The sequence below is a fragment of the Natator depressus genome, chromosome 1, assembly GCF_965152275.1.
Source record: "Natator depressus isolate rNatDep1 chromosome 1, rNatDep2.hap1, whole genome shotgun sequence".
Taxonomy (NCBI): domain Eukaryota; kingdom Metazoa; phylum Chordata; order Testudines; family Cheloniidae; genus Natator; species Natator depressus.
The window spans coordinates 276,742,422-276,769,350 of NC_134234.1; the positions used below are offsets into that span (position 1 = coordinate 276,742,422).

Consider the following 26,929-nt stretch of genomic DNA (forward strand, 5'->3'; position numbering starts at 1 on the left):
TGCGGCCAAAAAGATGACAATTGTTTTTCCTACCTCTTCCTTCTCAGCACTTTGCAAATCCCGCCACTCCTCAGTCACATGACCAAAGTCCACTGTGTTCATGGCCACCTTATATTCCCCAATGATATCATGTTTGGAGAAACGATCAAAGTCGTATACTGCCATCACTAAGGTTTTTCCACCCAGTTCGGAGTACGGCACCTATAAAGAAGAAAAAATGACAAGCTCTCTAGCTCAGACAATAAAGATGGGTTCACCGCAATGCAAATCAATTTCTTTGGTTTACCAGCTGTCATCCTGGGTAAATTGAACTGGAGGAAAATTATGAGGTATATATTTTTGTAGTCACCTGATGCACTGTTTCCCGAGACCAGGATATGGTACTCAATAGAACAATGTGGCAGCTCACTTATCACTCTCCAGTTTTTGCCTTCTGTCCTCAAATATTATTTTGTGTGTGGTGAAACTGAAACTGGAGGCCAGTTATTTGCCCCAAAGATACATGAGCTTTTAATACTGCAGTATGGTTTCTGCCAATAAATCATACTGTCAACACTCAGAAAAGGGTAGCCCAGAAACTGATGAGAAACTACAGAACTGACTTACTGCATCTGACACAAGGTAATTAGAGACTAGATAGTCTTCTTACATGGTAACTATTTATTACCTATCCAGGTATATTTTTTCAACATTATACCTTTCACACCATAGATACTAAGGTTCATTCTAAGACACAGTATATGGTTAGAAATTGCAGAGGCAACAGGCCAAGTCCTTACTAATTCTCCAGCTGTTCTGATGGGTATGGGACAGATGCTCTGGGTTAGGATCTTTATGAGACACATTTTTAATATTCGGGGTAAGTGATGCTGTTCAGGTAAGCTACACTTGAGTAGCTGGCTAGAAAAGCCTAATTAAAATTGTTGGAACTTGCACTGAAGGCTTGGTCAATTTTAATAAATTCTCTATATTTTGTTAGAGTTTAGATGATTACCATATGCTTCAGTAAACTTTTCTCTAGTAATTTTCTCTATAAAACGGGAAACCATAGCATGGCACAATATTTGGCCACATGAATAAGTAAATATTCTAGTCTACTGAGCTCTGGGTCTTCAAATATTATGTGACTATTTGGCTTTCACTTGCTTTTTAAAATATTGACTGCCCCGATGGCATTTAACCTTTAGTCAAAAAGTGTTATAGAACAATTACACAGAATATTTCAAGTTAAGGACCTGATCCTGCTTCTGCTAAAGTCTATGACAATTTCAATGGCAACAGGCCTGTGCATTAACATGATACAAACACAATAGCAAAATGTATTTTGAATACTGTAAATTAGTTCTGTAATGAGCGCTTTTTAAATGGCGCAGGAGGTTTAAACATACAGTAAGAAAAATTTTAAGTACATTTACGCTTGTCTTTACAGCAATATTAAAATTAAGTTCCTGTACACAGACATGTCTTAAAGTGTCCCTTTTCATAAATTTATATTCACTGTGCATTAGACTTAATGTACCCTATCAATTTGGAAAGGTATATTAGCCATTATTTAATTTTTATCTTCAGTAACTTTAGGCACTGTATTTTGTTAAAGTGTAGTTTATTCAAATACATTTTAAAAGAAGATTTGGCAACAATGCCACTTCCTCTTCCCCCCTGCTTCAGAGGCTGGGAGGGTTTGTCTGGACCAGCAGGGCAAAGAAAACCCTTGGCCCCTTTATGGATTGCTTCCTCTTGTTTCCTTCTTTCTCTGAGGGCTTTAGGAGGCAGGTTCTGCTGCTGATTGGTTAGGAGAGAAGGGAAACAAAGTAAGTCTATTGGCTCCTTCACTCATAAGAGGAAGGTTTATAAGCCCTTCCCCCTGCTCAGGGTGACATTCTGCACCACGAGGAAATGCTCCCCCTTCCTCCAATTGGGATCAGAGTACGACTGGACATTTGGGCCTCGATCTGGGCATTGCACTAGTCACCCTTTGTAATATGGGAAGAAATTTCCCCCTCATTCCCATACTGGCCTGTGCAGAGCAGGGTTTTAACCTTTCTCTTAGCAGCCCAGGGACTTGATGGGTAGTTAGGTTGTAAAATTCAAGATGTTGCAACTTGGCAGGTGCCCAGTGCAGGTACTCATTCATTAGGGGGTCTAGTTCTCTGATAAACATGAATTGTAAGTGGATTAGAAGAAGGCATCCACAAAAGAAGGTGGGGAATGGGGTTGGGACTTCCAATGTCTGATGCAGTATGGAGACTCTCCCGCTCCTACCTTAGCCCTTGTGCAAGCTCTTCTTGCAATGGTCCTGGGGCCAGGCAAATGGTGTGTGTGGAGAAGGGGGCTGAGCCCTCCACCAAGTGGGAACAGACTAAGAAGGTACTTGTCCCTGCACTGGACAAGTTATTGCCACTTAGTTTCCAGATGTGTCACTAATTAATAAAGTTGAAACCTAGTTAAACCACATTCCTGGTGTCTTGACTTTCTTTCTCTTGTGTCCAAGAAAATGATGGCATCTGGCAAGCCCAGCACATTGTCATCAATCTTATTTTCAGATGGTCTATGCTGTACTGCCTGCCTTCATGTTCACTGACAGCTGGAAGTCCATGCAGCCCTGCTCCACATACTACTCCTGGGGGAATTCTGCACCAACATTTTAAAATTCTGCAACAAAAAATTAAAAATTCTTCGCCCAATATTTTAAAATTCTGCATATTTTATTTGTCAAAATAACACAATATAATCACACCAGTTTCAATTATTTTGGTCATTTATTTCAAAATACCTGTCAGCAAGTATGTCTGTAACCATACAGACAACAATAAAAAATTCAGGAAATGGTTTTTGACAAATAGATTCCTTACTCGGCATATTAATATAGAGCTCTGAGTAATAATTCATTTAAACTACAATACAGAAATGTATTTGCTTCACCCCTCAGAAGCAGTGCAAAGGCTTACTTCCCCAATCAGGGGTAATGGAGGAGCTGAGGGAGAGAGAATTAAATTGCTGGGAAGGACCCTGGGTGTGAACTTGAAGAGTTGTTGGGTGTGGGTGGGAAAAGTATGGAACAGTTTTTTTGGGGGAGCAGGGAGGGATTGTTAGGGAGCTTGCCCCATGCAGAACCTGGCTGATCCCTAGCCTCTCCCATTCAGTCAGGCACATATGCCCCTGTCCCCAAGTGTTCCTGCACCCCCATGTGTCCTCTCACTCCCTGTTCACATGTATCCCTCCACCCCCACTCAGACACACATTCCCCCCTCCCCATGTGGCCCTTCATCCCCTTCCCTGTCCCTATGTGGCTCTGTACCCCTCCCCCATCCCCATATGTCTCTGTGCCCCCACCTAGCCACTCCCCTTGTCCCTATAAGTCCCTGTTCCCCCTCTTCCTGTCTCCATGTGCCTCTGTGCCCCCATCCCTATGTAGCTCTGCACCTCCTCCCCCATCACTAGGTGGCCCTGCACCTCCCTCCCCCATGTGGCCATGTGCCTCCACTCCCATTCAGCCCCTGCCCTAGTCTGTCCTCCCCCACTAGCTCTTATGAGCTTCTGCTTGACCCCCCCTACCAGCATCTCACTCTGTCCATCTGCCTATAGCCCCTGTCTCCTAACCTAGCCTGACAGGTGCTGTGAAGAAGGCAGGCTCTCTCTCTTCCCTAGCTGACTGGGAGCTGCTGCTATGTTCTAGTGCCGCAACGTGCTCTGGAGAGGAAAAGGAGGAATTGCAGAAGTTATTTTCTGCTGGGAGCTGCTGCTGTTCTTGCACCACAATGCCCTTGGGTGGGCAAAAGGTGGAATTGCAGCAACATTTCAGCAGAAGCTTTTTCTGCACAAAAAAATTAAAACTATGCACAGCTTATTAATTATGCATGCATGCAGTAGTGCGGAATCCCCCCAGGTGTAACGTACAATACAAAGGATGAAATCTGGACACCAGTGAAGACAGTGGCAAAACTTACACTAATTGAGATATTGAGGTGAACTTTTCTCTTTGCAAGACACTGGATAGCAGCCCAGAAAAAACAGAGATTTCTCTCTCTTTGAGAAGTTATTCCACCGAACAAAGCCAAGAAATTGTTTCTGGGTTTCCCTCCAGAGAGAACCCTTTAAATTACATCAGCACTTTACCTCCAGATGCTAATGGAGATGCTAATGGAATAAATCCCATTCAGTTGGATTCCCATTTCCATGCATTCTGGGCAAGTTGTAGCTGTATAGGTTACATTTTTTGCCTTTTAATATTTATGATAATAAATGTGTTAATTTAAGATTTTAGAATGTTTTAAGTCATGGGTATTTCAAAGAACAGCTGCTTTTATCCTTCAAAGCAGTGAAACCAAGATAAAAATCACGTTGTGTTGAAGTACCCGAAAGCAATGCATGTATGCAGCCATGCAGACAAACTACTGAGGCTGCAGAAAGTAAAGCAACTATACCACTGAGCTGGTGCCTACGGTCCTTAGTTAGGCAAAACCACCATCAGTTTTGCTTGAGTAAAAACTGCAGGATCTAGCCCACTATCAGTACTGTGTTGTGGTGCACCTAAACACCTCAGTCACAGCTTGTTAGGCAAAAGATTTCAGCATACACTTCCTTCTGGGTTCCAAAATGTGACTATTAAAGCCGTGACTTAAAATAAGTGGACATTATCTGCCTGTGAGTGAGTATTTTGATTTATTCACTGTGTCTTCCTGATAGATGACAAATTTGTTTGTTGTTTCTTGCGTATGCTAACCTGGGATCTGTAATTTATAGCTCTGGTTTCTTTTAAATACACTCATAGGAAAGCTCAGTAAAGAAATGTCCCAAAAAAGGATTATTTTTATGAACATCTTCAAGGGGAAAAACAGACTTATGTATGCAGTAGTGGCTGTGACCTCTGGGGATATCTTTCTTGTTGAGTGATTGCATAGCCTGAGTCTCTTATTGTTCCTGTTCTCAAACTGGAGCTGTCATTATAAGACGGAGCATATACATGGAAGAGCCTAAAGTAACAGAAGTAAGACATGCATTAGGAAATCCCTTTGAAATATGTTCCCTGATTCTTCTTTATTACATTTAAATGGACTTTCAGCAAGGCTAGAATTTTCTTAAGTCACTATTAATAGTGCTGCTGAAATTTTACAATCAAACCCTTAACTACATTTATTTAATACGTGCCCTGTAAACTGGGGTCATGATTTCGCCTCTTATGTAAAGTAGCATGGTAAAGCATTACTATATTAGGATATAAGAAAACCGAGCAAGAGTGATCTCTTACTTGTTCCCTTCATCCATATGCCTTGTTCATGCTTTAATTTATTTTGGAGGGGAACAAGGAGTAGTATACCAGAATTCATAAATCAGACTGTTGCAAAATGCTGGTTGAGTGAAATTCACATATACCTTTGTCAAAGTGTCACTCTATTTTGTAGTAGTCTCCAACTACAAGGTATGGGCCAGACCTCCAGTTAGAATAATGGGCATAGCTTAATTGTAGTGAGTGAAGCTAAGTCTAATTACACCCTCAAAGGATCTGGCCCAATGTGACTACATTTTTCATCACAAAACTGAATCTCAAAGGTTTCTGCAAGAGAAAAATCCACTGTGCCTCAGGTCACCAACTAACAAAGACACGAGCAATACTGAGCATGAGATGAAACTTTACTCTATGTAATGAACAAAGAAATAAGTTCCAAATAATTATCAAAGGAATACCTTGAACGTAAATTGCTCATTGAAGACAGGGTTAAGGGTCTTTCTGTGGACTTTTGTTTCATATTTCTTCTTCTTATCAGGCAGCAGGAAAACTTTCACATAGGGATCAGATGTTCCACCCATATCTAAAGCAGGGAGCTCAGCTGCCTGAATAATCCCTACCAAAAGCTGAAAGGAGAGAGAGAGAGAGAGAGAGAGAACAGAATACTGAAGAGACAAGATTTCTGTAGTCAAAAATGGAGATTTTTCGGTCATTACTACTTTTTCTTTTTCGCTTGTTGCTCAGCTTTAAAAGAAAAAAGCAAACAAAAACATCTACCATCCTTTCAAGAGCCTCTCCACACAAGGCAAATGGAGCAAAGCTATAGACTGCGTAAAACCAGTTATGGAAGAAGGAGACTGTAGGCAGTGTGTTTTTAAGCAGAAAAGAGGCTCTTTAAAGAGCAGTTGATTACAGTTAAATATGAAATTCATTTTTTTAAAAAAGACTGCAATCAAATAGGTTTCCAATTGCTATAGTTGCTGGTGCACTCGTTTTCTGTGCAGGGCACTGTGATTAGAAAATACTTTGTTAAACAATCATGAATGTGCAATTTTGACTATGAAATTTGTATTCCAAAACCATCCCCAAACTACCTAAAAAAAGAAACAAGGAAGTTAAATGCAAATCTTTGGTATCGGGTAGAATTTTCATAGAAAAAGTGGGTCTTGCAATCTTCACATTTCACATTTATCTCTCTGTGCAAACATGGGTCTTAGGCACTAAACAGTAATATTTTTAAAGGCATATAAGCGACTGTAAGTCAATGAGGTATAGACTCTAAGTGTCTAAATCACTTCTGAAAATAGACTCAGGTGGTAAAGGCACTTTGGCTCAGATTTTTGAAGGTATTTAGGCACTTCTGTGTGCAACACTGCAACACCTAACTGATTTAGGAGTGTAAGTCTCATTTTAAAAGGGATTTAAGCACTTATGTGCCTAAATCCCTTTTCAAAATGTGACAGGCTCCTAAATCAATTAGGTGTTGCTACACTGAGCACAGCAATGCCTATATACCTTTAAAAACCCAGGCCTAGGCACTTTCGATAATGTTACCCACAATATCTTTTTTTTTCCGTCACAGAAAGATGGATGTCCTGCTCTAGAGCTGACGATGGCTATTATTTGTACTACAGTAGCCCCTAGAGAACCAGCTGAGATCAGGGCCCTACTCTGTTAAACGCCGTACATGCGGGTAGTAAAAGACACTCCCAGCACTGAAGCTCTTACAAGCTGAATAGACAACATATATGAAGGGTTAGAGAAAGGCAGTATTTGCAAACTCATTTTACAGGCAGAGAACAAAGAGTCTTTATGGCCCAGATTTTTAAAGGCATTTAGCCATCTTTGTAGACTTCATTGTAATGCCTAACTGATTTAGGAGAATAAAGGGGTTTAGGCACACAGGAGCCTAAATCTCATCCACTCAGAGTGCCTAAATCAGTTAGACGTTGCAACACTGTGTGCAGCAATACCTAAATACCTTAAAACTCTGGGCCTAGGTGACTTGTTCAAGGTCACAAAGGAAATGTGAGGCAAAGCTGGGACACCCAGGCAGATCCTTCTAAGTCACAATCCAGTGCCTTTACCACAAGACATTCTTTGTTCTCATAGATCAGTTATGTAAAAATTAGAAATAGGAGCTCAAGCAATTGGAACAACTACATTCTCACCTGGGAAAGTAACTGTATTCTCCCAGATTCTTCAAAGTGGGATTTATTTTGGCCTATTTTAAATTCACAATGTGTCATATGTGCTTTCCTACCTTCTTAAGCTCCATGAAGCATTTTTCCTTTACCTCTACTCGGCATTTTCCCTTCTCTCTCTCATTGCTATTCTAGATGCATAATAGTTCATAAATACATGGACAGGCTCAGAATCTACCTCAAATCTTTCACATAAAAGAGTGAAAAATGAGCCTATGACAGTTAACAGAGCGGAAAAGGAATTCACTTCCATTTTAAAAGCTTGTGCTCTAAAACACAAACATCATGCCTGAAAGAGTATTTTGGTCAGCTTGTTCCCATTTTTAACCCAGCTGAATACACCAAATGGTAATTGGGTTTCCAGTTTCCAGCTCCATGCAACTTTGCTGCACCATCACACCACTAACATCCAAGGAAGTACCAGAGCTCAGAAGGGAAATTTAATCTTAGAGTTAGAGCAGCAGAATAAAATAGGAACCCACAACAAATACAATTTCGCACCTTAATTAAACATGGCACACTATCAAAGATGTGGTGTGAGGAAAAGAAATAAATGGTTTTTAATCACATTCTGTTTTGTTTTTAGAAAATTTAGTTCTCAAACTCAATGTGGCATTTCCTTAATAAAATTCACAAAGAAAGTTTATTTTCATCTTCTATGGGATCTCAGATCTATTTATCACAAAAGATTTGCAGCTATTCTTTCTTTTTTTCTCCCTTAGATCTTCTGCCCTTTGAAGATTCTAAAGTTTCCTATGGATTTCAAGTGATGAAGACAGGTCAGGTAAAGGACTATAGGGCAGAGAATTCTTACTACAGGGTTTGCTTGGGGAGTTCAGGAAAAAGTTCCTTCATCCATAGGCTCTAGAAAGACTTCAGAATTCTTGTTGCCTCTTGCTTTGAAAAGTGGCAGTTAGAAGTTAGTTAAAATGATTTGGGGAATATAGTTGATAGTGCTGGGACATAGCCTTATGCAATGTCCTCCTGCAGATACAGCGAATTTCTTGATTTCTGCCTATACTCCCCCCTCCACTCCTGAAACAAATATATTTTATGCCAAGAAGAGCATTAGATAAAGAATCTGAATGTATGTTAGTGGAAATAGATTGCAAACTACATATGGAAGTTAGTTTAGATGAAGAAATTTACAGGAATTTCAGTCAATATTCATTTTTTTCCCCTAAATAGAGAATAATTTTTTGTTCTGACTAAAAGCCTTAAAGACAACAAACCTTTGATCTGATTTCTCAAATGAAAAGTTCACCCAAAGACAATAACTTGGAGAAGAAACATTCTTTGGAGTTTTCTGTCCCAAATAAATGAAATAGTCTTTTCAAAGTGAGTGTGTGCTTGTGCATATGAGCATGAAAATTGTGGAGACTGAAGAGTGCAGATACCAAACAAGGAAGCTTTGCACTCCATGCCTGGCAGAGCAGAGGAATGTGGGCAAGCTCAGGGAGTGGTGAAAGACATGAGAAGCAGGTCCACAGAAAACAGATCCACGCCCCAGAAATTCCACGTTTATGGTGGTCTGCACTGGGTCACGGCTGCTGTTCCCGTTCATAGTCTGGAGAAGCAGCCAAACCTCGATTGTATCAATTTCCAGCCTCCAAATTTCAGGGGGTGGTATTAGTGGAGATAGGAGATTTTTTTCTGTCCAACTCCCTGCAGAGTTCTTAAGGGCAGAACCCTTTTATTTGGACTTCACTGACAGACTAAAGATTGATTAGCAGGCTGTACATTTCTGCTAAACCCGACAGAACTAGATAAGAGAGCCTGGAATTCTAATTAATTAGAGAGACAGCATGTGCCAATGTATAGACCATTTGACTGGAGGTCAGGAGATTATCCTCCACTGTACCATTGACCTGCTGTGAGACTTTGGATGAGTCACTGAGCCTCTCTGTGCCTCCATTTTCCCTCCCACACTTTGTCTGTCTTGTCTGTTTAGATTATAAACTCCTTAGGGCAATGACTGTCTTACAATGCATTCATAGACTGCCTAGCACAATGGGGCCCAATCTTGGTTGGAGTTTGTAGGCGATACTATAATACAAATAGTTAAGAAATGATAAATAATAATAATAAAATAATAATAAATAATAATAATTAGAAAAAACTTTGGCATAAAGTTTGATTAGAATGCAGTGTACCCTTAACATGTATTAAACATAAATGGAGAAGGAATTGTTTCATAAAGCTTCAGGCTTGCTTTCTAATTCTCTTCAATGCAAGCTAGAATGCTGAGTATCTACTCTGCATGTCTGTATTTTTGCAGTCTCCTTTCACCCGCACAGCAATGTATCACTGGTTGTTTGTTCCACACCTGATTGTTCTGGAAGTCATAATCCAAAGAATATTGGATTTTCCCTAGTTTTTCCTCTTCTTTGGGTTCTTCTTTATCTTCCCCATCAGTCAGCCCAGTCTCAGCATCATCATCCTTAAGGGCCTGCAAAGAAAAAACAAAACAATAATAAATATGACTAGCTTCTTCACACTAACTTAAAATAGATACTCTGTCCTCAAATCTATTGTAAAGCCATTAAAAGCAAGCATGATGTCACAAATCCATATATGCTGTTTACATATATTTACAGTATTCAAGTTGCACAAGAAAACTTTGTTTTAATTCCAGCAAGCAGCAGGGAAGCAATGGAAGTAGGAAGAAAGCTTCTTGGGACATGGCCAGCAAGAACTGTTACAAAGTCTGAAAACAGAAAGTCAATGTCAACTTGATATTTTTAAAAGTCTGCTCTGATCCAATTGCCTCTTAAAGAGGCCAAATGTGGACAAACATGCTATTTAGTAGGCAAAGTCACATTCATTCCCCTTAAAGAGATCTCAGCAATGTCAAATCTAGCTGTGCATGCTGTGAATTATTTGCAACAGAGCCATGTGTTTCTGTAGGATTACGGCTGGTAAAAAGAGTATTGTGGGTGAGTTCTTCCTACATTTGACAGGTTGTTATTTAGGATGAATATGGAAGCAAAAGGTATCACCATGCTACTAGCAAATGCATGTTCATAGAAAAGGCCACCACACTAGTCCCATTGTCCTTTTATTCATTCTTTATACAAAGCTAGGCTGAACCAAACTGATTTACAGGTGCACTGATTTTAATAAAGTTAGAGAGAAATATAATTTTGTCTATTACATAAAACAGCAATCTTCTTTTTAAGACTTAGCAACTATCTTAGATGCCACACAAGAGAAAAATACAATTTGAAAACATCCTTTTGTGCTGTACCAGAAAGCAGAAGTATTCTTGTTGCAAAGGAATACATACAATTATTAAAACATATTAAAAGTGCCCCATCTTGCAAACTTTTGCCTGAGGGAGAACTAAATGATGGGGCTCAGGGTAATGAGCCAAATATTAAAATGAAATTATTAAAATTTCCTCATAAGCATGAAAATAATATCAAGAGCACAAGGGCAAAGAATTAAACACTGAATACTTACCTGGAATTGATATGAGAAAATTGCATTCATCATAGATTTACACTCTTGCATGTACCTTTTAGGGAGGCTTGAAAAGCTTCTGAAATTTCTATAATGCGCCAAAAGCCAGTGATTACGGAAAAGACAACATACACTGATCTTACTTCCATTGAAGCAAATGGGAGTTTAGTTTTTTACTTCGATGTGAAGAAGATTTAGCTCAGAAAGTCAAATAATAAGGACCTGTTCCAACTATCCTTGTTTTTGTTAGTTATAACCTCTTTACTGCATATATAGGATATATGTCAGCACTTGAACTTTAGAAAGAGGGACTGATGGGAAGAAAAAAATATGGTTGTACCTTTCAACTCCTTTAAAATATTGGACTAAGATTTCTGGAGGGTAAAATGCTAAATGTTTTGCTAAAAATCAGAGACTGTTCTTTTTACCTAGGGACAGTTGGCATGTTTGCTCCAGTAGATTGTATGAATATATAGTTTCAGAGTAGCAGCCATGTTAGTCTGTATTCGCAAAAAGAAAAGGAGTACTTGTGGCACCTTAGAGACTAACAAATTTATCTGAGCATAAGCTTTCATGAGCTACAGCTCACTTCATCGGATGCATTCAACTGAATGAAGTGAGCTATAGCTCACGAAAGCTTATGCTCAAATAAATTTGTTAGTCTCTACGGTGCCACAAGTACTCCTTTTCTTTTTATGAATATATAGTGTTATATTTGCAAATTTTATCAGCATGAAAGTGGCATTCCAGCAGCGAGATCGTTCTTTCTGACCTTGGGCCAGAAATTCAGGAGACTTATAAAACTTTGAGAATAGGATCAAGTGCGTTGATTTTACAAAGGTCAGGAGAAGAGGAGGGACAGGATGTTACCATAGCAAGCTGCATACAATAATTTTTATCTTTAAGGAAGGAATTTGCTTTTAAATCAAAGGTTGGTACTTTAATAGAATCTGGGTCAAAAGAAGTTGGCACAGAAGTTTCTCATGTGATGCATCTACTCTATTCCAAAGAGGAAGCAGCACTGGATTGCGTCAAAGTAGTTGAAGCACCACCTAGGGATTTTCATTTTATGTTGAGGTTCTTTGGAAAGGGAATATTTAAAGAAAATGTACTGTGACCCTCCTGGTTTTTTTCATCTTTTTTTTTTTCAACTGATCATAGTGTTTTAGTTTTTAGGTCCAATATATTGTGATCGAGCATGCCTGTAAACTATTTTAGATTGTTTTTAGAACTATTAAAAAGTTTATAATTATAATTTCTCTTCCTCTTCAAGCTTGTACAATTGATTTCATGGTGCTCAGGCAGCACTGGTTTACAGGGAGAGGGATGTGAAAAGTTTCTCTACTAATTTTTTAAAGGCCATTAAATATTTTAAAATTTGTTTTTCTGTAAAATATCCAGCATAAATAGAATATGTTATGGTGTGGTTGTGGGGATGGGTTTTATTTGCACTAATTTGGGATGACTTCGTAATTCACTCATGAGATTTAATCATTTCTGAGTAACATTCACAAAAAACAATAAAATCATGATATCATATCATCATATGTATGTTTTTATGTATTTGTGTGTGCACATATATGTAAACATGCAGAGCAGTGCAAAAAAATTCCTGTGTTAGTGCAACATAAAGGTGAAAGGTTTCACACTCATGTCACAAAAAGTTAGGAAATGCAAAAGTTAAGGTTGCAGCCACAACATAACTCACCCCACTATATATCTTGTATGTTTTACGGTAAACTCTGATGATTACAAGGATTGTTGACAAATGTGTTATTTGATCCATATTTGAATGGCCATTGTAACTAGTTCTAGCCAGTGGTGCAGACATCAATTAACATATGCCACTCTGATTTCTGTTTCTGTGCCATGTTTTAGTTAACTCTTTTTAAAGCTCTGCTGCTGTTTAAGTGCCTTCCAGAAACCTACATTAGAGCAATTCAAGTCAGAAAGTGAGTGACAGTCACAACGTGCTTGTTCTTTCCTCATTTCCATAGCACAGTGGATTTGTACATGTCTATTTCCTTGTGCATCGCTATAAACAAAGATCCTTCCTCATTTTCAGTAGTCTCATCTCTTCTCGATTCCCTCAGTGCTAGAAAAACTTGGGAGGAGTCAGAATTCTATAGGGTTCAACAAAGAGTGTTTCTTGAATTTTTCCTCATGGAGGCCTTGCTCCCCAACAGGCCTTTTTCATGTGCAGACAGGAGTCAACCTGCAGGGACAGCTGTTCTTCTGCTGGTTCTCCTGTCCTTCCTTCTCTCACAGCATATCCCCCATCAGGGCCAAGCTCCCATTATGATTGGGTTACCCTGTAACTTCTCAGCATTAGCCACAAAGGGGACCCTAAAGGACTAATACAGCCCCAGGCTCTATTTACTACTCCCAGAATTTCACATGGAAATTCTGAAGCTCTACAAGGGAATGAGCACAGTGGGTCCTCTGATCCGCCTCAACTTCCTGAATCTCTATCAACACAGAGCTGAGCCACGAGAGTCACAAAATGGGAAAATACTGCAGCAGGGGTGGTCATCCTCCCCCTTCTACATAGAAAGGTAGAGGAATCATGTATGAGGGATCTCCATGCAAAGATCCATGAAGACGTCTCCAGCCCCTTATGCATCTGGTCTCCGTTATCTTACGGCATTGCATTTGCTAGCTCCTCAGTAATTTCACTATGACCTAGCTAGGGCTCCAAATAGGCTAAACTGTTCCAGTGTCATTTGTAGAGGGATATTTTCATCAATAGCGTCCTCAGGATTGTTTCCACCCACTAAGTGGACCATGAATTCATGCTTCAAGAAACAGATAACAATAGCAACCATGAAAACAACCTGGTAGTGAAAACAAAATAAAATCATGTAGAGTACAGTCTGTAAGTCTACCTGCCAAGCAACATTCATTGCAGTCTGAATTCCACCCAAGGCTATCCCATCAGCCAACCTTTTTGTTCATAGCGTGAAAAATGGGGTTATTTTTAATGCCTGCATGCTGCTCTGGCCTCAGGACTGTGCAAAGCTTGTTGAGTGTGCAGGCAGGAAAACAATATTCATATTATAAAGAGAAAATTCTGTGCTTTCTCCAACAATGCAGTTTGTCACAAGGGCAATCCCCTCCTTTTCCCAAATTTGATGGCCAAGCTCCATCCCTCTCTTTTATTTTAAGCTAAACTCAAGTGCAATCATTCAGGCTTGTTGTTTCTAACCTCCACAGGTGTATTGAATTTCCAAAGAAAACAATAAGAAACTGCTGAAATCCCCACAATGTGAGTACATATCTTATTAGTTCCGCACACATTCAAGAACAACATAGCTGTGACCCCCCGATCTTTTATTCCATAGGGACAGGAGGACCTTTAAAAGTTACTGGCTGATTTCCCATCATCCACCAAAAAAACAGCCTGGTCTTCTCGCTATTGTAACTACATCCGCTTATCAGAGTCCCTCAGAAGGAGAGGCAAGTCTCATTCTTCCAGCATCTGCTTTCTCTCCATGAATTCATTAAAAACCCATTTTGTGTCACAGTTTCCAGTGGCTGAGCCAGGCTTTGGTTACTGTGAAATCTACTTTATCCATTACTGCTGCAAGACTGTTGTCCTGCATCAGCACTGGGCCATACCGACGCATGTAATGAGCTGTGTCCAGCACGGGGTGTTTTGACATCACTTTCTCCCTTGTTATCCAAGTTTTAAATGGACAGCCAGTTACTCAAAATGTTTTGGTTTTGAGGAGTGTTGTGAGTTTAGACAAGGCTTTTGAAGTGTTTCATTAGCTCTCGCTGGCTCGTTTGGGTATTGTTTGTGGCCATATTGCCACCTTTGGTGCAATCTGAACATGGACTGGAAGCTGGAAGACACTCTACTAAGCGTGGGAGATATGGCACTGTTAGCTCCCCACAAGCAGCCCCTTTATCTGCAGCCAGTATCAGTGTGCTGAAATTGAACATGATAATCTAAATTAATCATTATAACCACAATAGGTCACTATATCCAATTTGGACTGTATGCATTTTACAGTGCAATTAACATAAGCACAGCCAGCCTTATGAAATGTGAAGCCCCAGGTTGCTATAAAGGCTAAAATCAGGCAATGAGTTGTCTTCCCCTTTGGCACAATTGCTTGAGATAGCGATTGGACTATATTCGGAGCTGCAGAGTGGAACTACCAGAGAGAGCATTTGCTATGCTTGTGTTTAAAGCGGATCTCGATATTAATTTTTGGATTTCCTGATTTTTGAGATTTTAACTGTGTTGTCTTAATAATGCATCAATGAAGGCCTTTGCATTTATATTCCTCGGTTTTGTGCTTATTTTTAAAGAGAAAATGCCTTTGCTTAACAATGTTAACCTTTGAATAGTCACACAATGCACAGTCAACCTGTGGAACTCTTTGCCAGAGGATGTTGTGAAGACCAAAACTATAACAGGGTTCAAAAAAGAACTAGATAAATTCATGGAGGATAGGTCCATCAATGGCTATTAGCCAGGATGGGCAGGGATGGTGTCCCTAGCCTCTGTTTGCCAGAAGCTGGGAATGAACGATAGGGGATGGATCACTTGATGATTACCTGTTCTGTTCATTCCCTCTGGGGCACCTGGCATTGGCCACTGTTGGAAAACAGGATGCAGGCTATATGAACCTTTGGTCTGACCCAGTATGGCCATTCTTATGTTCTTAATAATAATAATAACAGCATCTGTTGTAATGTTCATAATTTTGTAGGTTCAATAACATTATTATGGACTGCAAATGTCTTGCTGGGGGCAGCTCTCCCTAAACATGCTCAGAAGTCCTATCTCAACAGCTATTTTTTAAAATTCCCCGTGTCTAAACATACCAATAGGATGTTGGCAAATGTCAAACTTCAACCTTTTTTGGTGTGCCTTTGGTTAAAAAAAGTGTGCACAGAAATGTTTAGAATGGGAAAAGTATGCCTTTTCCACTGTCCCATAACTCAAATATGGTCCAGAAAAAAATCATTTTTGGGCAGAGACCAAACATGGTAAATTTCAGCCTAAAAAGGGAACATTTTAGAGAGTTACTGGTCAGATACATTTGCTTGAATTTTCTCTCTATGGATTTGCTATAACACTCAGCACGGTAGTATTGGAGTGCTTTTCCTGTATAACAACTGAAAGCTTGACTGTGCAATTTAGGCACAGCCCATACAACTAAGAGGTGATGGGGAGCTGCATCTTTCAGGACCACTAGGAAGCATTCTGCTTCAGGGAACAGCTACCTGAACCTGTGTGTTCAGGAAGAACCTGGGGACTGCTACTATACCCCTCTAGGTGTGAAGCTTACTCCTCTCCCTCCTCTGCCTGGCCAACCCTACTGGCTAGTTTGTCGTGAGGGGAAAGGATAGAGACATGGTCTGACTCTCTCCCTTCCCCTCTGGGGCATAGAGCACCCCAAGGGAGTAACGAGGCAGTAGGCCCTTTGTATCAAAGAGTGAAGAGGCTGCAATTCTCCCTGTCCTTTGTGAGGACTATGCAATGGGAAAGGCTCCTTGCACGCTCCCCAACCGCTATGGTGAGCTCGTTAAGGGCCGAGTAGAATCTGGTCTTGAATAAGGAGCTCAGAGGTTGGTGTACTGAGTAAGTGAAAACAAGGTATTATAATTGAAACTAGTATGCAACTGCTTTACCTCAGAAAGTAACAGATCTAAGATAATTTTATATTAGAGTATAAATTATAACTTAAAATCATTCTAACTGTAAAAGAACTTCCTAAAAAATTAATAAATGAATTTTACTAGTAAAAATGTAAAAGACGTTGAATAAGTGCATTCTAGAAGTCTGCATTAGTTTGAATTAGCGTGGACCACTAAGTTATAGAGAGGTCATGTGCTGGTCAGAAGACATTAAAGAGGGAAACAGTCTACACCACAGAATGGGAAATGGCCTACCTCATAGCAGATCATTACCAGATAAAGAAACTTTACTCAGAGGAGTCCAGTTTGGAAAAGGGATCACAGAAGAGAAGGTTAGTGTCAGCTGGAGAACCTTTGTTCCAGAAATCCACTTGCCTGACAGTTGACTTTTTTGCTGGGCACTATCGGCCCTCGGGTGAAATCCTGGCTCTACTGAAGTCAATGGGAATTTTGTGACTCCTCATTGGGACTGGGATTTGATGCTTGCTTTTTTTGTGGGTTAATGTACATTATTTTGCACTGTTTCGTAGATAGCTGAAGGCATCTAGTATTAAAAAGCAGATTCCTTCAGCATATTTTGTTTCCATGCGGACAAAGAGTTTTATAGCCCATAAGAATATGGAGTTAGTTTAACTAATCAGTTACACACTGAAGGGTGGTGAAGTGACGTTACCATTGTATAATTTAATGAGTTTAATGGAGTAAATGTCTCCTAGCTGTTAAACATTAATTAAACATGGTAGCGTTCTTTGACATGCTTCCAATTCCTTGTACAGTGCCAGTTAGACGGTCAAAACAGCAGGGTCTCAATGCATGAATGAGATGATGGTGGTCACAGCGGGGAGGGATTTATTAGAGGTTTATTAGGAATTGGGGAACATTTGGGAAAGGAGGAGCCTATACAGGAAGGATGGACTCCTCCTAAACCAATATGGAACCGGATTGCTGGCATATAAAATTAAAAAAGTCATAGAGGAATTTTTAAACTAAGGGCTGGGGGAAAGCCAACAATTGCAGTGTAGCACATGGTTCAGACAGATACATCCCATCGGAGAGGGGATACTTTATATTATAGTAAAGAGGAGAGGATAGACGTAGATAAAATACAGGTAAGAACTGAAGAGAAGCAGTCAAATGAAAGAGAGCTCCTTTCAATTACATCACAGGAAGGCAGACAAGTAAATATTGACAAATTTTATAAGTGCTTGTATATAAACACAAGAAGGCTAAATACTAAATTGTGTGGACTTGAGTGCCTGGTATTAAAAGAGGACACTGATATAACAGGCATCAAAGAAACTTGCTGGAATGATGATAATTAATGGGACATTGTAATCACATGGTACAAAATATATAGGAATGACAGAGTAGGTGTGATTGTGGGGGTCAGCACATTATATGTGAAAGAAAACAGAGTCAAATATAGGAAAAATCTTAAGTGAATGAAACAGTACCGTAGAATCTTTAGTAATTCCATGTTTGAATAATAAGAATACAGCAGTAGGAGTATATTACCAACCACCTGACCAGAATGGGGACAGTGATTGTGAAATGCGTAGGGAGATTAAAGAGGCTACACAGACAGAAAATTTAATAATAATGGGGGATTTCAACTATCTTGATATTGACTGGGCACATGTCACCTCAGGATGGGGTACAGAGATCAAATTTCTAAATACCATTAATGACTACTCCTTGGAGCTGCTTGTCTTGGAACCCACAAGGGGAAAGGCAATTCTTGATTTAGTCTTAAGTGGCGCACACCATCTGTTCCAAGGGGTGAATATAGCTGAACATCTTGGTAATACGGACCATTAAGTAATTACATTTAACATCCTTGTAAAGGGGAAAATGCAAAAGAAACCCACCACGGCAGCATTTAACTTCAAAAAGGGGAACTACACAAACACAAGGAAGCTCAAACTAAATGTACACCCCAAATAAAAACAAAACAAAACAAAACAGTAAGAAGACCAAAAAGGTGCCACCATGGCTAAACAGCATAGTAAAAGAGGTGGTTAGAGGCAAAAGGCAGCCTTTAAAAATTGGAAGTCAAATCCTACTGAGGAAAATAGAAAGGAACATAAACTCGGGCAAGTAAACTGTAAAAATATAATTAGGCAGGTCAAGAAAGCATTTGAAGGGCAACTAGCAAAAGACAGAAAAACTAAACAGCAGTTATATTTTAAGTACATCAGAAGCCTGCCAAGCAATCACTGGGGCCAATGGACAATCAAGCTGCTAAAGGAGCACTCGAGGAAGACAAGGCTATCGCAGAGAATCTGTTAAATGAATTATTTGCATCAGTCTTTACTGCAGAGGATGTGAAGAAGATTCCTACACCTCAGCCATTCATTTTAGGTGATAAAGCTGAGAAACTGTCCCAGACTGAGGTGTCAGTAGAAGAGGTTTTGGAACAAATTAATAAATTAAACAGTAATAAATCTCCAGGATTAGATGGTATTCACCCAAGAGTTCTGAAGGAACTCAAATAGAAAATTGCAGCACTACTAATTGTGGTATGTAACTTATTGCTTAAATCAGTCTCTGTATCAAATGACTGGACTGTAGTTAATATAATGCCAACTTTTGAAAAAGGCTCCAGAGGCGATCCCGGTGATTACAGGCCAGTAATGCTAAATTCAGTACCAGGAAAATTGGCTGAAATTATAGCAAAGTATAGTATAGAATTATCAGGTGTATAGATGAACAAGATATATTGGGAAAGAGTCAATACAGCTTTTGTAAAGGGAAATCATCTCTCACCAATCTATCAGAATTCTTTGAGTGTGTCAACAGGCATGTGGACAAGGGTGATCCAGTTGATATAGTATTCCTGGACTTTCAGAAAGCCTTTGACAATGTCCCACACTAAAGATTCTTAAGTATAGTAAGCAGTCATAGGATAAGAGGGAAGGTCCTCTCATGAATTACTGATTAAAAAATAAGAAACAAAGGGCAGGAATAAAAGATCAGTTTTCACAATGGAAAGAGGTAAATAGTGGGGTCCCTCAAGGATCTGTACTGGGACTTGTTCTGTTCAACCTATTCATAAATGATTTGGAAAAGGGGTTAAACAGTGACATGGCAAAGTTAGCAGATGATACTAAATTACTCAAGATAATTAAGTCCAAAGCTGACTGCAAAGAATTACAAAGGGATCTCACAAACTGGTGACAAAATGGAAGATGAAATCAAGGCTGATAAGTGCAAAGTAATGCACATTGGAAAACATAATCCTAACTATACATACTAAATGGTGGGTTCTAAATTAGCTGTTACCATTCAAGAAAGATCTTGGAGTCACTGTGGATAGTTCTCTGAAAATATCTGCTCAATGTGCAGCAACAGTTAAAGAAGCCAACAAGAACCATTCAGAAAGGGATAGATAAGATAGAAAATATCATAATTGTGGCAAATTGCTGGCACTACTTCGATGGGTCTCGCGCTTTCTCTTCTTGGGGAGGATTCAGGGCACCGTTTCTCGCCCCTGAACTGGGGTATTAACTGCCCCACTAGTGTCCTAGAGGAGGGGAGTGGAGTGGGAGGGACCCGGGCCCGCCCTCTACTCCAGGTCCCAGCCCAGGGGCCCGAGGGATAGCGGTAAACTGCTTGAACTAGCGGTTCCTTCCCCTGGATTACTTCCCTCTCCTGCCCTTCAAATTGTGGGACTTCCTGCCCTCCATCTGCACAAACCAGGTGTCCCTTTAGCTAGGGTCTTGGTCTTCTTAGCCCACTGCAGCACTTCTCCAAATTCTCTTCTGCTTCCCTCCAAACTGCTCTCTGCTCCAACACCAATCCACTCTGCTTCAACTCCTTTTCTTGTCTGAGTGAAGCGGGGGGGGGGGGGGGAGGGGATTATTAGGTGACTGGCTTCAGGTGCTTTAATTGGCTTCAGGTGCTTTAATTAATCTATAGCAAACTTTCTTCCCTCTATAGGGAACAAGGCTCCCTTCTAACACTCTCCTGCTGCCCTCTGGCCATGCTGTATCACACACTATATACATTTGTGATACACCCACACCTTGAATACTGCATGCAGTTCTGGTTGCCCCATCTCTAAAGAGATATACTAGAATTGGAAAAGGTACAGAAAAGGGAAAGAAAAATGATCCAGGTTATGGAACGGCTTCCATACAAAGAGCCATGAAAGATGGGGATTGTTCAGTTTTGAAAAGAGGTGACGAAGCGGAGAGACAACAGAGGTCAATAAAATCATGGATGGTTTGTGGAGAAAGTGAATAGGGAAGGGTTATTTACCCCTTCAAGTAACACGAGAACTAATGATCACCTAATGAAATTAATCGGCAGCAGGTTTAAAACCTACATAAGGAAGTACCTCATACAATGCACTATCAACCTGTGGAATTCATTGCCAATAGATGTCGTGAAGGCTAAAAATATAACTGGGTTAAAAAATTATATAAGTTCATTTAAGATAGGTCCATCATTCCCTCTGAAGCATCTGGTACTGTCCACTGTCGAAAGACAGGACACTGGGCAAGATGAACCACTGGCCTGGCAAAGTATGGCCGTTCTTATGTTCTTAAGCGATTTACCCATGGTCACACAGGGAATCAATGGCAGGACTGGGGATGGAATCAATACAGCCTGATTTCCAATCTCCTGCTTTAGCTAATACACAAACTCCCCCCAAGATAAAAATCTCTCACAAATAGCAGTATTTCAGCCTGATGCAATTAGAAATGTCTGAGATATTAAATCTCCTTCTCCACAAATGCTCTGTGACCCAATAAAAGGTGCAGACCATCACAGCAATTATTCTCCAAGAAACAGGGCTGAATTTTTGATAATTTTTCAGTGCCACTGTTCATCACAGAAGTGATTAAGTCTATTCCTTTCCCAAAGGCTGAGCGTAAGCAAGAAATTTGCTGTACCAATGAATTAAATTCAGACCCATTAAATCAGCAGCTATTATAGTGTCTCTAGAGCTGGATGTTTTTCTACAGATAAAAAAAAAACTGCAGGAGAAAATTATGGGAGATTGGTAGAGACTGGAAGATAGGTAGAGACTGATAAACTGCAGCACAGAAAACTGTGATAGGGCTATCTTTAAAAAAGGCTGGACTCAGTCTGCATCCAGGTTCACCAGTGTAACTCTGGAAATACACCACTGAAATCAATCTGGTGTGGAGTAGACTTTGGCTGACAGCTTGAAGTGTATTCACTGTATTAAGACTACAAAATAATGAGAATAAAGTAATAGCATGAGATGCTGATTATTTTAGCACCAGTAGAAAGAGACCATTGTGTTTTTGGTGTTTTTGAATATTTTTCTGTTTTGGTCTAGATTTGATACAGTGAAAATGCATATTAAAAAGAAATAAAAACAGTCCATTTCTTTTTTGCGTATATCAATTTTAAACTTGAGCTTTCTAGTACATTTTGACTCAATATATTTTAAGTATGGAGAAAATGACAACCTTTTATCCCATAAAAAAAATCAATTTAGTTCAGCCTTTTGATGTGTCAAAGCTATGTATAAATCTTCACTGAGGAGCCACAGCTATCAAGAGACTAAATATATCAGAGCTTTAGATTAGGCGTGTCCAAATAGCAAAATAAACCTACCGCAAGTGACAATCCAGAACAGTCATGAGACACAACATAGATAAGGATGACATAGAAGGAAGAAATAAAAATTAAAATATCCACACACAAACATTAGTAAAAACCAAGGAGAAATGACCTTTTCCCACAGATAATATATTCTTTATTCACCTCCTTTACACAAGAAAGGCCTGATCCTGCAACCTTTACTCATGCGATTGGTCCTGCTGGAGCGGATAGCTCTACTTGCATGAATAAGAATTACTCTCATGAGTGAGGGTTTCAAGATCAGGACCCTAATGTGTACTTTAACTATTCTTCCTCGTCACAGCAACATTTATTCAAAATATCATATTAAAATTATGTTCAGGAAAAAGAACATGCTGAAAAATGATGCATCTATCTGAATACTGGATATTACACAATTCAGTGTCTAACAGTTACCAGTGCTAAGGCTAAAGTTCTGACTCTGCAATCAGATCTACTAGCATGGACCCCAATGACCATGCAGAGCCTCATTGGCTTCAGAGGGGCTCTAGGTGTTCACAGGGCCGCTACCAGCAGGATCAGGGCTTAGAGTCAGTGGAATATTATTGGTTTAATGACTATTTATTGGAAGAAGAAAAAAAGAAGTTACTTTGAGGGCCCAATCCTTTAGCTCTATCAAGTGGAATAATTCCCAGTGAAGTTAATGGGACTTCTGCATGCACTATGGACTGGAACTTGCAGGCTGCTTATTGCCTACCAAGAGATATTGAGCACTCAACTTCCACTGAAATCAAAGGGAGCTGAAGGCACTGTGTTGAATCCAGGAGGTGAGCAGAACTTTGCAGTTTAGGGCCTAATGACTACAGGATCAAGCCTTTGTGCTTTGGCAACATTTCAGATTTCTGGCACCATACACAGCCAATTCAATAATTCTTTCCAGGTGGATTAGAGTAGACCTTTTTTATATCTATTTGTCTGTTTGCTTTAAAACGTATCTCCTTGATATCTCGGAGGCACTCTCTTGCCATTTTATTTGTAACCGAGGCGCTAAAATGATTACCTTCTGAAATATATTACATTAAATTTAGCAGTACACTGTCTTCATGTGCTAAAACCTGCGGTGTTGATTCAAGAATAAATCATTAACCGATTGTGCTTACACTGAAAAACAAATGCTGCAAATATGGTCAAGGTTTTCCAGATTAGGAATTAAAGTTGATAGGAGCTGCTAGGTACTCAGGGTTTATGAAAATAAGGCCACTGATTTAGATGCCTAAATATGGACCTAAGAGCTTAACTTTAGCAATCCATTTCTGAAAATGTTGGCAAGCAAGGCAGATCCTCAATTGGTGGAAATTGTGATAGCTCCACTGGCCTCAATGGATATGACAATTTCCACCATCTGCGGATCCAACCCTATATGTTCAGTGGTGCATACATTTATTAACAGACCGCTGGTTAAATTCTAAATATATGGACACATTTGTTTTACAATAAATATAAAAACCATTTGAAGATGTTAAGTTCTATATGACTTGAAACTCTATGCTTTTTGCAAAGTTCTGATTATCTCCGTGACAATGAATTAGTAACTGGAATTTCCTCCAAAAAGGGACTGTGTGTCAAACCCATCATTAACTATTAAGCACAATGTTATATTTTAAATACATGTCAGTGCTAGAGTCATTGGTCATTTATCCAGGTCATAACAAGTATAATAAACAACACTTAATAATATACTATAAGTAAAAGAACAGTCTTATATGATATAGAACAAATCTCACACAGATATCTACTGACAAATCTCACATAGATATCTACTACTTGTCCTACAAAGAAACGTTAGGTTTGTTATCATTAGTATCATTTGATAGCACACAAACACACACACTGCATTTTATCCCCATTATGCTCAAACAGTATTTTCAAATTATTTTTGCTTCCAGGGGTAAAAGTTTGCTCAAGTTGGCCAGGACGAACTCAGCATTTAACTAACTGCTTTTTCAGACAATTTCTCAGAGGGAAATACCTCACAATTACTTAATATTAATAAACGAGAACAAATTCTATAGCTCAAACACAGGGAGTCCAAGAATGCCTCCTCAAAGTGCCTGAATCAAGACAGTATAAGAAATTTCTTTCACATTTATCATATTAAGTAAACCAAAATTCTCATTAGACTTTTGCAAGGGAGGATCCAAGTTTTCTGTTCAATAATATTCTGAGCTTCACCTCATTGATCCCTTTAACAGTGGAATTTAACATATTTTGTGGGACTTCTGATGACAGGAAACTATATACAGTGGTCACCATTAAAATGTTGATCCATACAGTCTTAAGGTAATGAGCTTTCCCCACAATATTACTTACTAAGTATAGGGAATGCCTGTAACATCTTGGTAAAGCTAATTGCTTTCAAATGGTGTGTCCACATTTCAGCGCTAGCCACTGTAAATGAAGAGTCCATTTTCAGTTATGTGCAAACTGTGCCTCTAAATTTAGTCAATGGGCCTGCAAATGTAAGGAGTAAGGAAATATTAAAGAGCTCTCTGGCTTGATACTGCATGCTGTAAAGGGCCTGATCCTGCTGCTGCTGCTAAAGTCAACTGTGGAACTTCCACTGACTCCAGTGGTGCAGGATTAGATCCCAAGTGCACAAGGAGTGCCTTTGGATTCTAATCTTCCCCATGCAAAATCTTAATTATTTGCAGAAGTGAAGCTGAAGCACCTACTCCAGCTGAAAAGGTTTTGTCCTGCAGTTCCTTAATTCTCCTGAATCTACATTTGAAAAACATACTCCTGTGTGTCCTTAGCTGCTGAAATACTTCCAAATGATCTACACAACAGTGTGATTTTATCCCCACTCATCAACCCTAGCACTAATTGGATAACTAGTGAAGATGGTTTCGTTTGTATTTTGCCACCCTGTGTATTTACCTTACAGCTGAACTCTTTACCATCCCATCCCACAAGAGAGCCAACACTGTGGAATTTTCCTCTGGTCAAAATCAGTCTTCTTCCAGATAGATCAATGCTAATCTATTCTGTGGTTCCCAGGGAACATTGGATTAGATGCAGGGTCCTGCAACCTTCCAGTTAGTGCCCAAGTATAGCACCTCTCTCACACAAAACAGGTCGGAAGCAAGTGTTTCTCTGCTGTTCACAAATTAATGTTGTGCAAACAGCAGCATGAGGATCCGTCCCTAAGCCATTCACTGGCTCTCAGCTAAAACTGTATTCCGTCACCTTTAATCTTCTCCCACCCACATATATAACTCTGCCTTCATCCCCCTGTCCAATTTTCTTTTATTCTTTCCTTTTCTCATCCCTTTCCCCTGTTCCTTTGCATCTCTTCCACCATTCTTCTGCTGCACTTTGCTTTTGGTCTTTCTCTAGGTAAGCTTCTGTTTTTGTGCAGCAAGAACTGTAGTAGCCCAGGTCCACACTTGCATGTCATTTAGTCTCACAAGAACTTGATTAGTACCCCACTCATCCAAACATGGGCTCTCTCTACCTCACTATTGCACCTCGTCCTGGTCAAAGTCCTATATAGATATGGCTGTAAGACTCTCCCACAGCTATATTTTTGAGACCACCATTTTCTCAAAAAACCTCTCTTCTATATGGACCAGTTGCAGTATTTCTCCTCTCATTAGGAGAGAAGTTAACTGGCTGCCTTAAAAGCATTGACTAGTGCTGCCATCAGTAGCATGCACCAGTGCATGTAGAGTCGGCATCCTTCAATGGGCACCAGGGGGTTACTAACTGAAACTCCAAGACAAAGCACATACAGCTGGTCTCCACTACACAGCACCACTATCCAACCATTGAGCAATACCAAAAATAGATAATTGCTAGAAGACTTAACACTTTAAACATAAACAGTGTCCAAGAACAGGATGGCTACTTTACCTGGTCTTTCATGGTCTTCCCTAAATCTTTAACATCTTTCATGTTAATAGCGTTCTTCCCTCCCTTTTCCTTTCCCTTCTTCTTGTTCTTCTTTTTGAACAAGCATTTCTTACAGAGACAAAAGCAGCAGGTAAGGATTAATAGGACTGCAACTATGGCTATGGCTATTAAGGCCCAAGGTGGCACTGGAAGAGAAAAAGAAACACACACAAATGGCACACTGTTAGTAAATTTAAATGTAAAAACCAACAGATTTCATTTGTAGCCAAACCTTTTATCAACCTTTGAGCAAGGATCTAAAAATATTGTGTTGAATTTGTATATTTCCCTCAATTGAATATTTACACAAAGAACATTAATATAACAAAGCAAGCATTATCTATCTACATACTTGGAAATAAACAACAAAGAATGTAACTTGCAGTTTAGATTAATCAGCAAGAATAATTTGATTTGTCTAATGTACTCACAAGGTACGCATGTAGCAAAAATTTAAAAACCATCTTTAAAATGTTAATCATGTTTAGAGGAAATTGTTTACTTCTCTCTGTATAGTCATTCTTGTAACCCACCTGGCATTATGGCCTGATAAACCAACCTAGCTTGAAGTCATGTGGCTCTGACTGGGGACTTGCCTCCAACAGAGCTTAGGTAAAGAAGTGTCTCTGATCCACACAGTCAATTTTAATGAGCAGCATTTCTCCACTGTTTTATTTGACAGACTAGTGGACTACTCATAGATGCAGGTCAAGGTTACCAGTAAACAATGACCAAGGTCAGAGGACTGCTCAATCAGGCATCTATGCTGATAACCATCAAGTCCTTCTGATATTGGCAATGTTTCAGTGTACATCTATGTTTTCACTGAAGTCTTATAAAGAAAAACATGTCTGTTTATTTTATTGATTCAGTC

At 39.5% G+C, this 26,929-nt stretch overlaps 1 protein-coding gene across 7 annotated transcripts in view; it reads right to left on the reverse strand.

Annotated features, from left to right (window-relative positions):
* Positions 1 to 26,929, reverse strand: part of SYT1 (synaptotagmin 1) — a 490,694-nt gene that overhangs the window by 101,990 nt on the left and 361,775 nt on the right. For 6 of the 7 annotated variants that reach the window (XM_074941984.1, XM_074941986.1, XM_074941983.1 and 3 more), the window contains 4 exons: positions 26,017 to 26,201; positions 9,758 to 9,880; positions 5,686 to 5,853; positions 34 to 201 (listed from right to left, as the gene is read on the reverse strand). In XM_074941984.1, coding sequence (XP_074798085.1) covers positions 34 to 201; positions 5,686 to 5,853; positions 9,758 to 9,880; positions 26,017 to 26,201 — 644 coding nt within the window. The remainder of the gene's footprint in view (positions 1 to 33; positions 202 to 5,685; positions 5,854 to 9,757; positions 9,881 to 26,016; positions 26,202 to 26,929) is intronic. The other variant, XM_074941987.1, reaches the window with a different exon arrangement.